Raw genomic sequence first — 12,622 nt, 5'->3', positions numbered from 1 at the left:
TGTCAGTGAGTGACTGTTAGCGGTCCCGCTCAGCCTTTGGTTGGTACTACGTGGCCCCTTCCCAGGCGACCAACAGTCAGTGAATGACCTCGAGAGATCTAGCTCAGCCACTGGCCAGTGCTTCAGTGGACCCCTGCCCAGGTGACCAACCGTCAGTGAGCTACCGTTAGTGGTCCCTCAGCCAGTGGCCAGCACCAGATGGTGAGCTAGGGGGCCCAGAGGACAGGTTGTGTCCTGCAGGATTCCAGAGCCCTCGTCAAGGACACCCACTGGCTGGGCCCAGGCCTTGCAGTGGCAGCGATCCTCTCCCCCATCCCTGCCTCCGCGACCTGCAGAGCATGTTGTCTGCAGGACCTGCCCCTCCCCGACTGTTTGGGTGGCCTGAGGAGCCTGAGGGCCCTTTGGGTCCTGGGCACCCAGCTCCCTCAGCAGTAACAGCTGGGCAGGGTCTCGGGGCCTGACCCTGAGGAGCCAGCTGGGCTCACCTCCTCTTAGCCAAAACTGGACCTCGGAGAGGGAAAGCTGTGCCTGGGGACCTGGCCCTTTCTTTTTTTTTTTTTTTCATTTATTTATATTAGTTGGAGGCTAATTACTTTACAATATTGTAGTGGTTTCTGCCATACATTGATATGAATCAGCCCTTTCTTGTCAGAACAGAGAATAACATTCGTTTGGTGGAGATTCACAGGAGCATGTTACCTGGCCATGACCTGACCTTAAGAACAAAGGCTCTGATATCTAGAAACAGCTAGGCCTGCCCCTCCCTCACCTTTCCTAGAAAACGGCTTTGCTGAAAGCTCTGGAAGAGCTTGAGGCTTTAAAGGCTCGAGGCACCCATCTCCTTGCATCGACCTTAATATGCCTTCCTCTGCTCCAAACTCTGACGTTTCAGTTTGTTTGGCTTCACAACGCGTTGGGCACCCAGACTGGCGTTTCAGCATCATCATCAGATCCTTAACCTTTCCCGCTATTAATACTGCTGGACAATTTATTAATACTTTTTGTCAACCAGACAGTGTAGACGGAATCTACTGGTCCAGATTCATACCTCCCTGAGCACTAAGGAAGCGGACAGTGTCTTCCTGTGATTACAGGTCAAACCTGTCTACCCTTTTATGAAAATGCCTTCATGTTCCATGCCCATTTGTTGAGGAATTTACAATCCTTATATCAATCAGCAGAACTCCTGACACCATCTTCGGTCAATTACACAAGTTGCAGCTTGTTTCTGCATTTTTCCTTTTGGCCACAGCTCACAACTTGTGAGATCTTAGTTCCCCGACCAGGGATTGAACGCAGACCCTCAGCAGTAAAAGCAGCTAAACCACTGGACCACTGAGGAATTGTCCTTTCTGCACTTTCTAAAAATACATCTTTTGATATACAGAATGCTTTCATCTCATAAAAGGCAAATTTGTTATTCTCGTCTTTTAAGAGTGAACGTTTTCAGGGTATTAAGAAAATCTTCCTGTGCCAAAGACACATTCACTATATGTTTCGTTAAACTTTTTTTAACAACTTGATCCACCTTAGGTGGATTTCTGTGTATTTTTCAAGGTAGGATCTAATTCTGCTATTCCTCTTCCTATGAGGACAGCCATGTATGAAACCAGCCCTTCCCTTCCCCGATGACATGTCATGACAACTCTGTAGGGCCACCCTGCCTGAGACAGTGTGCTGTAGGTGCTTACAGAGGTATTTGAAGAACTGAAGACTCAATAAAATAAGCTTAGATCTCAGGTTTATTTAACAATATGAATAGATGCTATAGCAGACAGTGTGAAAAAGAAAAATCTATGTTCAAAAACCTCATAAGAGTAGAAACGAATATCATTATTCTGATGAGTCCTGGCACTTTGGTTTCAGTGTTCACATCCTACTCAGAACTAAAGCCAGAGCTGCAGCTGCCCTCATGGACTGAGAGAGATCTCCGTGTTCTGTTTCCTGTAGTCACACACCTAACACAGGCAGGGAGAAGAAAGAGCTGGTGCCTGAAGCCAGTTTCCACTCTGCCACCCATTTAAGCTGTGTGACCATGGGCCGGTTATCAAGCCTCTCACACAATGTCTGACACCCAATAAGCAGCATGCTAATATGAGAAGACTGTTACTAAGTAGTACTATTTGGTTCCTAGTTGATAATTTCATTATAACTGATTCAACTTCCACTTAAACTGTATTTTACTGGGTGCCTCTTTATCCCAGGCATGACCAGAACCCAGCAGGAGAGCAGTGAGTACGATGGCGGCCCTGAGGAGAAGGGCTGTCCCCGGCAGGCAGTGGACCTGCAGACAGAAGGCTGGAGACGGCCCCGGGGAGGAGCTGACGGTGGCACACCCACCCTAACGAGGGGAGGGCCAGCCGTGCCAGCAACAGCAGAGGAGCACATACGGCAGCTGAGCATCGAGTTCAAAGGCACTAGGGACAACCAGCTTGGCATGTTCACAAGCCAGTGTGGCCAAGGTTGAGCACATGAAAAGTTGGAAAAGATAAAGGCAAGAGAGAAATGAGACAAGAGCTATTCTGTTCAACAAGGCAGGCAACAGAGAAGAGACCATCAAATGAGATCCCAACCTGAGTACCTAAGAAAACTGCAACTTCAAAGAGACCACAGCTGCTCCAGTGAAGGCAGGGGAGCAGGAGGTGGAGAAAAGACCAAGAGGTAACCACAAACTTGCAGTGAGCTCCAGGTGAGTGGGGCCAGGGCAGGGGCAGGGGGTGGGGGGCTCCTGGAAGTTTCTGAGCCGGAATGGTTCACACATTTCTTTGGATGTTTACATTTTAAAAGATTTGTTCACAAATTCTGTGAGCTCAACCTTAGAAAGTAACTCGGTATAGCTGCTTCTCGCTCCTCCAAGTACTACTCTCCTGGTCCATCATCTTCTGTGACTTTTTCCTGGGTTACTGCAGTAACCTGTCCATTGGTTTCCTGAGTTTATCCAAGTAAAGTGTGAATTTAATGCCAAAGGCACAGGTCTAGGGAGGCTAGGACGAGGTCAGTGGAGCAGCCCCAAATATCAAGGTCAGCAGGAGAAGACAGTGATGGTCAGTGAAGCAGGAGAAAAACCTTCATCATAAGAGAGACTGGTATCCAGGAGGCTGAGTGAAGAAAGCATGCTTGGTATCCACACGGGCTTGGTTCCAGAACCCCATAGACACCAAGATCCCGAAATGCTTGTGTAAAATGGTACAGTCTGTGCATGAAAGCTGCACACCTTTGCACAAACTCTCATACACTGAGAGCATCAGATTATTTACAATGCAATATACAATGTAAATGCTATGTAACCAGTTGCTGGCACAGCAAGTTCAACTTTTGCTTTTTGGAACTCTCTGGAATCCACCCTCCCCCGCCCCTGCCACACCCAGAATTCTGGATCTGTAGTTGGTTGAAGCCTGGCTCCCCGGCTGCAGAACCAGGGAACCCACAGACCCCGAGGCGCAGCTGTGCTTAGACAGAAGTGAGTGACTGTTTATAGCCAGCAGGTTCTGCAAAGGGCAGACTGGACAGTGAAGGGTCAGAGCCCATCAAAGCCAGGCCATCAGGAGGCTGGGCCTTTTCCTTTGAACCATAAACTACTTAGAAACATGTTTTAAGTTGCTTAATATACAGTTATGTGCAGGATCCTGTATTTCTACATTAGAGAAAACAGTTCAATACATAACTTAAAAACTACTGTTTACTTACTATTGTTTGTGTTCTTCCCTTTAATTATTAGAAAGGTAAGTCTTATTCCTTTAAGACTAGTTCTGCTTTATATATTTTGAGGAATTTATAAGTTAAACAGCTACATCTATTTCTATACTTATTAAATTCTTGGTGAAATGAACCTTTTACTGTTATGTGGTTGCCCTCTACATCTATAATAAAGCTTGTTTGCCTGAAAATTTATTTCACAGGGTGTTAGCTGCACAATACTGATCTTTTTTTTCCTGGTTATTATTTGCCTGGTATATTTATACTCAAGTTTTATGTGAGTTTTTCAAATTGAAAGTCAGAACTCATTAGAAGGCAGGAAAATTCTTTTCACTATTCATTTATTAATTTATTTTACTAACCTAGAACAAAACAGAACATTGACGAGAAAACCTTTAGACCTTAGTGTAAATAATAACGCTGAGTAGTTTGGTAAAATGTGTAGATTCGGGACATATAAACAGCTCTGAGATACACATACAGGTATATATGTGTGCTAGATCTCATGGTAAAATACATTATTTCCTGAAAGTAAAAGAGAAATGTTTGAACATCACTGTTTTGGATACATCCTGTGAACAGTAGATAGCCTGATGCTATGTATTAATCCACTCTAGTAACCTCTGACAATCATTGACTGTTAGCATCTGCGCATCTCACTTGTGATTTCTATTCATCTTGCTTCCCCACGCTGCTTCTCTGTTTCTTTCCTTCTTTTTGATCCCTACATTTCTCTAATATCTACTTGCCCAATAACCATTTAACTTGTACTTCTAATGTTGGAGCTGGTTACCCTCATATTTAGCTGACAAAGTTTTATTCTATAGCCCCTGTTCCAACCTGCACTGAGCTCTACTTTTTTTAGTATAAAAAAAAAATCTGTTATCATTAGTTTTCTTTCATGAAGCCAATGCTCACTGATATCTGTTCTTGAGGTAATTTAACCATGCAAACAAATATAGGCTGCCAGTTACATTTTCTTACCACTTCGAACATATTATACCACCATTTTCTTGGCATCAGTGATGCTGTGAGAAGTCTAATTTTTCTCTGCTTGTTTTTAACATCCTTTCATTTTCTTCTGTACAACACTATTTTGCTATAATCTGCCAAAGTATGCATTTAGATTTACCCAATTTGAGATTTTTCTGTTAATCCTACATTTAAGGACTCATGTCACTAGAAAGTTCTCAGCTATTTTCCCTTCAGATTATTTCCTCTTCCTCATTCTTTTTATTCTCTTATTCAGAGTTCCTGTTAGAAAGGGGCTGACCTTCTCATTCTTCATGTTACATAAATCTGTTTTCATAATTTCCATCTGTTCATCTGTGTGCTATGTTTTGGGCAAATTTTCTCAGATCCATCTTCCTGTTTACTGATTTTTCAGCTATGTCTAATCTGTTGCTTTATCTATCCAATGACTTCCAGAACTTCTGTTTTGTTCTTTTTCAAGTCTGCTTGATTATTTTAACAGCCTCCTATTCCCACTAATATGTTAGAACAGTTTGTATTAATCCTCACGCTCCTGAAGATACCACACATGTATCACCTGTATCTCTGATTACATTTTCTTCTTTTATCACCTCTACCGATAATCCATGCACCTTCACTCATCTCATAAGCCTAGCTACACTGTTTTGAAGATCACATTATTCCCATTGAGATGGGCATGTTGATTTTAAAAACCCATATGGTGAAGTCGGATAAAATCCAAATAGAAACTGTGCCACAAACTATGTGAATGCAACTTAAACCCATTTAGTTGTGCCTCTGTCTTCATATACAAAATGAGGATAACAAGTCATTACCTCCTAGGGTTTGGGTAAAGGAAATACAGAGTTTACGAATTATAAACAGCATATAGCTGGCACAGTGCCTGGCTCCTAACAGCCACTCGATGGTGACAACACATCACTGTCATCATCTTCACCCCTCATTTGAGGAGGGTCAGTCACATTTTCCTTACTTATGACGATCCAGGCCCCACTAAACAAAACAGTGCCTACATCCTTATTACTAAGGTTAAATAAGTTGGCTTAAAAGAATGAAAACAAAGCTTATATACCCCGGGATCTGCATTCAACAACTTACTGAGCACTAAGACTACTGCTATAATGAATGCTGCCTCTGAGATGTCTACATAAATTCAGAAGGTTAACAGAATTGTTTTAATTAAAAATACCTAGATAGCTTTTAGATATTCTTAGTTTTTAAACACTTATTTAATTAACTGACCAAATAGATGGAAGTCAAATCTTTTTCAGCCATTGTTGAAAAGCAACCAAACTATATTCTTACAGACTATTTTGTTAGGTCACTTCTAGCTACTTGACAAATTTGAAAATTATATTTCTCTGATAAGCTGTAATTGGGACAGTATTTTTATTCAACTAAAGATTTACTCACCTAAACATGTTTGTTTTTCTTTTTAAATGTCTAATCTATTTAGATCCTTGAACTGAAAGTTACTGACATTTGAATGCCTTTTTTACGCTACAATCATCTTTATTTCTGCAGCATTATCTATAAAAACAGGGGCTCCTGTGGAAGAGCTCCCTTATACTTCTCTCAAATGTTAAGTGTTTTAGGTGTACAATTTCCTACAAACACCATGGTTTACTTAAAAGTGAAAAAAAATTATTAGGAGAGAATCAGGGAAAGGACAATTATAGGGACTTCTTTTATTTCACCTCGAATGATTTTAGTTTCATGAAAGTCAGTATGACTTCACTGAGATCACTTCCCAGCATCAATGCTGTGTGTGAACATCACACAAACACCGACCCTTTAGGTGAGCTGCAATCACTGGGCATGACAGAGTGAGCTCTGTAGCACATTAATACGGTCATCAGGTGTGTGGTGTGGTCTCCAGGTACGCAAGGAGGCCAGCAGCACAGGAAGTAAAAGCACTAGGACTCAGAAGTGCTCAGAGCAGAGGCTGGACAGAGCAGCACTGGCAAGAGCAGGGTGAGGAGCAAAAGACCGTCACAAAAGAATGAAAGCAATCAGACGGCTCAAGCCAAGTCCACGTCAGGGGTGCCCGAAGACGGGCTACACCCAAGTGCAGCAGAGAGTGCTGGTTAACAATTACCGGCCACCTCTATGTGTACAGGAGTCCCAGTGACCATCAGTGAGAAAATTAAACATAGATAATCAACCTCTCGTGTGTGTTTCTAATATGCAAAACAAATCATGTCCGAGTCACCCCAAAGTAGGTTTGTAATCTTACTTCCACTCCTCTGGTGGGTGGGCAAGTTCATACTTCTCCCTCACATTGGAGACACCCATATCCAAATGGAGCCAGTGAACCTCCTCTGACCGCAGGTGACTCAGGCGAAATCCATAGCAGGCCACGTGCTTTACTTTGTGACTGTCCACTATCTTCTGAATGATGCCCTAAAACATACCCCCCACAGAAATGACTGTTATAAACAAAAACTGCATGCTAGAAAATAATGCAACGTTCATTTCTTTCAGTTAATCATCAGAAATCTTTGGTAAAAAGAGTATCAATTTAAATAAATCACTTAATTTTACTTAGGAATCTTTTTTCACAAACAGTATTTTTATGAACAAAGAAAAATGTTTTTAAAACCACAAGAAGAGGCACTGCCCCTTTCTTTACTGATTTCTGCAGCTCCACCACTGCATCACCCCAACTCATCCACACACACGGGCCACCCCTTGGGGGGCTTCCTAAGAATGAGACCTGGGGAGGGTTATACTTTCCAAACCAACAGTATTGCTGAGAACAAGCTGCAACCTTAGTATCATTACACATTTAGGAATACATAATTAAAGTCATGTTTCTGGTAATATTGATGACATATAAGAAGCTACCTCAAGTTGGGCCTAACCATCTGCTCTCTACTGGTTAATACACAGCAATCCACAAGAGCCCCCAACCTAATGCTTCCAACATGTGTGTCCATGAGTTCAGAGGAGATGAGGGCAACCTCTGAAGGAGGACATCAGGGAAGGCCCCCTAGAGAAGGTGGCATTTACCCCGAGCTGTGGCAAGGTGCCCTCAGAGGTGTGGCAGTCGTGTGCACACGTCTGTAAGTGGGCAGCACACATGGGGAGACCCACTTGGGAATACGAAGGAAACCACATGCCGTCCTTCCAGGAGGGAGTGTGAATCACAGCCCACCACACTCTTCTCAACCTTTTAGGCCATTAATAAGTTTTCTTAAATAATGCAGATATTAACATGAAAATGTCTATTAAAAATCAGTACTGTCTACTAGAGAAAGCACTGGTTTCTAACAATTAGCAATTAACTGAAGTTATCATATAACTTACAATGTAAAAGTTCTGCACACACTAGTATTTCTTTTCTGTGACACAATGCTGTTGGTAAAACAATGAAGGGTGTTCCCAACCCTACCCCAAAGAAGAGGTAAACAATAACGTGTACTGTATACAGAACTGTCAGGGACCCAGTGCGTCCACACCACGGGCGGGGTACGTGCAGTGCTCCTGCATCTGCCGACCACCCTCAGGGACTCCTCAGTCCCCAGAACGAGGCTGTGTATGCAGCCCAGGAGTGGTGGGGGCAAGACGGAGACGGGGCACATGTGGCACCACAGAGAAAGGACCCGGCTGGAAGAGCCATCAGCAGCTTTCAGAAGAAGATGAACTCTCACTGGATCTACAGCCTACAGAACTCAGGCAGGGGGACTGAACGTGAAAATCACGTCTCTTTGGACGCTTTGCGACTCCATGGACTATACATTCCAAGGAATTCTCCAGGCCAGAATACTGGAGTGGGCAGCCTATCCCTTCTCCAGGGGATCTTCCCAACCCAGGGATTGAACCCAGGTCTCCCACATTGCAGGTGGATTCTTTACCAGCTGAGCCATAAGGGTAACCCAAGAATACAGGAGTGGGTAGCCTATCCCTTCTCCAGGGGATATTTCCAACCCAGGGATCAAACCCAGGTCTCCTGGTCTGTGGGTGAATTCTTTACCAGTTGAGCTATGAGGGAAGGGGGACTGGGATGAGCATAAAGCGTCCCTCTGGCTTCTGGATTCAGGGCTGCTGCGATCGACGGTGCAGACCGAGCACTACCAGAAGGCGTCCTGTGGGGTGCTGGGGGAACTGGGAGGACAGAACCCAGATCCAGCCCCGAGCTCGCCTGCAAACCTGTGCTCTGGGGCGTGAACTCTGCCTACAGGAAGGGACATCTTTTTCTGCTAATTCTCTGAAAGGCGACTTATGCAGCTTCTCCTTGACAACATCCAAATCCCTGGGCTGCAAAGGACAGGAGCTGGCGCCTCTTTCAAGCTCCCACAAAAGCGCCTTTGTCTCCTGCTGCCGCTCTGCCAGCTTACTACCGAGAGCACAGACTCTCGTCACCCGGCTGTCCCCCTCGACTCCATATCCCTCAGCAGCAACAGCTCCAGAGCAACCCAGCTCCTGTGAGGGCTCCACACCACCCCTGCGTCTCTCATCCTGCTGCAGTGCTCCTGGTCAGGCAATCCCTCCACGCCCAGATGCAGGGTGTAAGGCAGGGAGCCAACCACTCCCTACACTCGTGCTTGCCATCAGCACCCCAGGAGGAACCCCACCTTCTCCGGGACCTCTCTCACAGGTTACCCTCATGTCTCTGACTCGTGGGCACACTGGAGCCCACCTGCAGGGAAGCAATGTAAATTATAGGGATTTGGTCCAAAAAATGTGGTGCTGACTAGGGGGGAAAGTAGGTTCCTAGTCTTGAGGTCTTAATGGAACAGACAGTATTTCTGTCAGTTCACTCCATCACACTGCCAGAAGACACCAGAATAATATCAAGTCTGGGTTTGTGTAACCAGAGTCCCCAAACTGTAGGATCTGGTACCTAAACCTGATCCTACAGTTAGCAATTTCACTGTCCACTTAAAAAAAACAATAAACACAGACATTTCCTTTTATTTCGCTTTTTGCTTTCCCATTATGCTTCCATATTGATTTCGGTTCTAATTCTCATTCTCCAGGACTCTGAGAAATGTCACTTCTCATTCCACAGGGACAGCAGCCAAGACTGTGAGTATAGCAGGCACTTAAATACTTGATGCTGAATGCACGTAAGTCCTCAGTAACAAGCAATTCTGAGAGCCAACTATTCGGTCTGGATAACTGAACAAATAACTTGAGAACTAAATACTTAAACACTACCACATCCACAAAACACACACATACGTCAGTATATGTGTCTATGATTTCTGGAATACCTATCTTTAGAAAAGGGACTGTCTCTAGAGCACTGACAGGATGAGGGCTTTTAATATGCCACTCATGGGATCCAAATTAAATTTCTCATCCTGGATTTAAAGGCTCATGATAAACGAGTCCTACAATACACAAAACAATATTAGCTACTTTGTAACCTCTGTTGACTCATTTATATCACAGCCCAGGCCTTGGAAACACATAAGTTTTCCTGACTGAACTCTCACATTAGATATTCACAGGAAAGGGTTCTTCCCAAATTTGAAAATAAAAGAAGCCAGTGTCTGTATGATGCTCACATCTCATCACGAACACAGCAATTCAGCCATTTCACTGCTAGGGGAGGGTTATTTTCTTTTTTAGCTTCCCTGTTTTAGGGCAAAATGGGGATGGAAGTGCAGGTAATCCTGCCACAAGCACCCTTCCAGCTGTCGTCACACACATGTACAAGTGCTGCTTAGAAACAGATGTGCAGAGTCAAGAGCTACTGACAGTGTGACATTTCGGTAAGTACAGCCAAACTGCACACCAACAAAACTATACCAACTACGACGGACAACATTACAGACTGTCCTTCAGCTCACGCCAACACTGGATCTGAAAATGTTTATCCATTCATCTGTCAGTGGACATCTAGGTTGCTTCCATGTTCTAGCTATTATAAATAGTGCTGCAGTGAACAACGGGATACATGTGTCTTTTTCCATTTTGCTTTCCTCAGGATTATATGCCTAGGAGTGGGATTGCTGGGTCATATGGTGGTTTTATTCCTAGGTTTTTAAGCAATCTCCATACCGTCTTCCATAGTCGCGGTATCAATTTACATTCCCACCGACAGTGCTAGAGCATTCCCTTTTCTCCACACCCTCTCCAGCATTTATTGTTCGTAGACTTTTTGATGATGGCTATTCTGACCGGTGTGAGGTGATACCTCATTGTGGTCTTGATTTGCCTTTCTCTAATAATGAGTGATACTGAGCATCTTTTCATGTGTTTGTTACCCATCTATATGTCTTCTTTGGAGAAATGTCTGTTTAGGTCTTTTTCCCACTTTTTGATTGGGTTGTTTTTCTATCGAGTTATATGTGCATTTTGGAAATTAATCCTTTTCAGTTGTCTCATTTGCTATTATTTTCTCCCATTCTGAGGGTTGTCTTTTCACCTTGCTTATAGCTTCCTTTGTTGTGCAAAAGTTCTTAAGTTTAATCAGGTCCCACTTGTTTACTTTTGTTTTTATTTCCATTACTCTAGAATGTGGGTCATATAAAAAGGAATGCATTTGAGTCAGTTCTGATGAGGTAGATGAACCTAGAACCTATTACACAGAGTGAAGTGAGTCAGAAAGAGAAAGATAAATATCGTATTCTAACGCACATATACAGAATCTAGAAAAATGGTACTGAAGAATTTATTTACAGGGCAGCAATGGAGATACAGACATAGAGAATAGACTTATGGACATGGAGAGAGAGGAGGAGAGGGTGAGATGTATGGAAAGAGGAACTCAGAAACTTACATTACCGTATGTAAAATAGACAGCCACCGGGAACTTGCTCTATAGCTTGCTCTATGGCTCGGGAAACTCAAACAGGCGCTCTATATCAACCGAGAGGGGTGGAAGGGGAGGGAGATGGGAGGGAGGTTCAAAAGGGAGGGGATATATGTATACCGATGGCTGATTCATGTGAAGGTTTGACAGAAAACAATGAAATTTTGGAAAGCAATTATCCTTTGATAATAAAAAGAAAAAAGAAATTCAGGAAGGCAAGGGTGTAGTCTGAAGATAAGAGAAGAGACAGGTTGAAATAGCTAAAAAATAAAGTTAAGGACAACTAATAAAAGTAATTACAGTATTTTAAGGGGAAAAACTGGTGGTTTGAATAAGGGGACTAGACACAACAACGGACAGAAATAAATGTACTTTAAAAATATTTTGGAGGTAGAATAACCAAGACTTGGTGACCTTGAGAAGACAGCCAATATGAGGATAAAGGAAAGGAGATGAGTGCATTCTGCCTCAGACAGCTAAGTAGAAGTTTATGTCACTCAGTGAAACAAAAACTCATGTGAAGACGGTTTGGAAACAGGACAGCAAAATGACCAGTACATTTCGATGGATTTTAGATTCAGCTTTTTAGAATATCTAAGTAGAAATGCCCAGTAAGCACTTGGTTATATGGGTCTGGAGTTCAGGAAAGTATGTTAATCAATTAATCACAGGGTAGGATCAGTATACTCTTATTAAATAGGTTAAATCAGGGCATTTCTAGTCACTCATTCATTTAATAAGTATTCATTGATAGCTACTTGGTCTGAACATTCTTGCAGATTTGGGGTTATAAGGAAGGTAGACACAGTATCCATCCTTATGAGGTTTGGAAACTGGAAACAGAAGGTAGGAACCAATGGCAGTGGTACCTGAAGCTATAACCATTTCAGTAAGTGGACTGAATTTGGTAGTGTACAATCAGCAAATAGCATTATTATTTAACCACCATTTCCTTCAAACATATTCTGTAAAATTTCCCTTATTTTTTTCTTTTACAACAGTGAACATGTTTGCTAGGTCCTATGACTTTTAATCGTTTCCATTTATATGAGGAATTACACATAAGGAGACTTTTTCTGTAACTCTGTAAGTGTGCTGTATTATGAATCTAACCTAAACAGTGTCTGCTTCTTACAGCAAACAACACCAAGACAGAGGAGAGAGAAC

The 12,622-nt window shown here is 43.0% G+C and overlaps 1 protein-coding gene across 10 annotated transcripts in view; it reads right to left on the bottom strand.

Annotated features, from left to right (window-relative positions):
- PTK2 (protein tyrosine kinase 2) overlaps positions 1–12,622 on the bottom strand; it is a 207,804-nt gene that overhangs the window by 124,300 nt on the left and 70,882 nt on the right. For 9 of the 10 annotated variants that reach the window (XM_061123123.1, XM_061123121.1, XM_061123124.1 and 6 more), the window contains one exon: positions 6,926–7,092. The exons of the other annotated variant lie outside the window; for it this stretch is intronic. In XM_061123123.1, the coding sequence (XP_060979106.1) occupies positions 6,926–7,092 (167 nt within the window). The remainder of the gene's footprint in view (positions 1–6,925; positions 7,093–12,622) is intronic. 10 annotated transcript variants of the gene reach the window in all.

This window comes from Dama dama, chromosome 21 (assembly GCF_033118175.1).
Source record: "Dama dama isolate Ldn47 chromosome 21, ASM3311817v1, whole genome shotgun sequence".
Taxonomy (NCBI): domain Eukaryota; kingdom Metazoa; phylum Chordata; class Mammalia; order Artiodactyla; family Cervidae; genus Dama; species Dama dama.
This window is presented reverse-complemented; position numbering and strand designations above follow the sequence as displayed.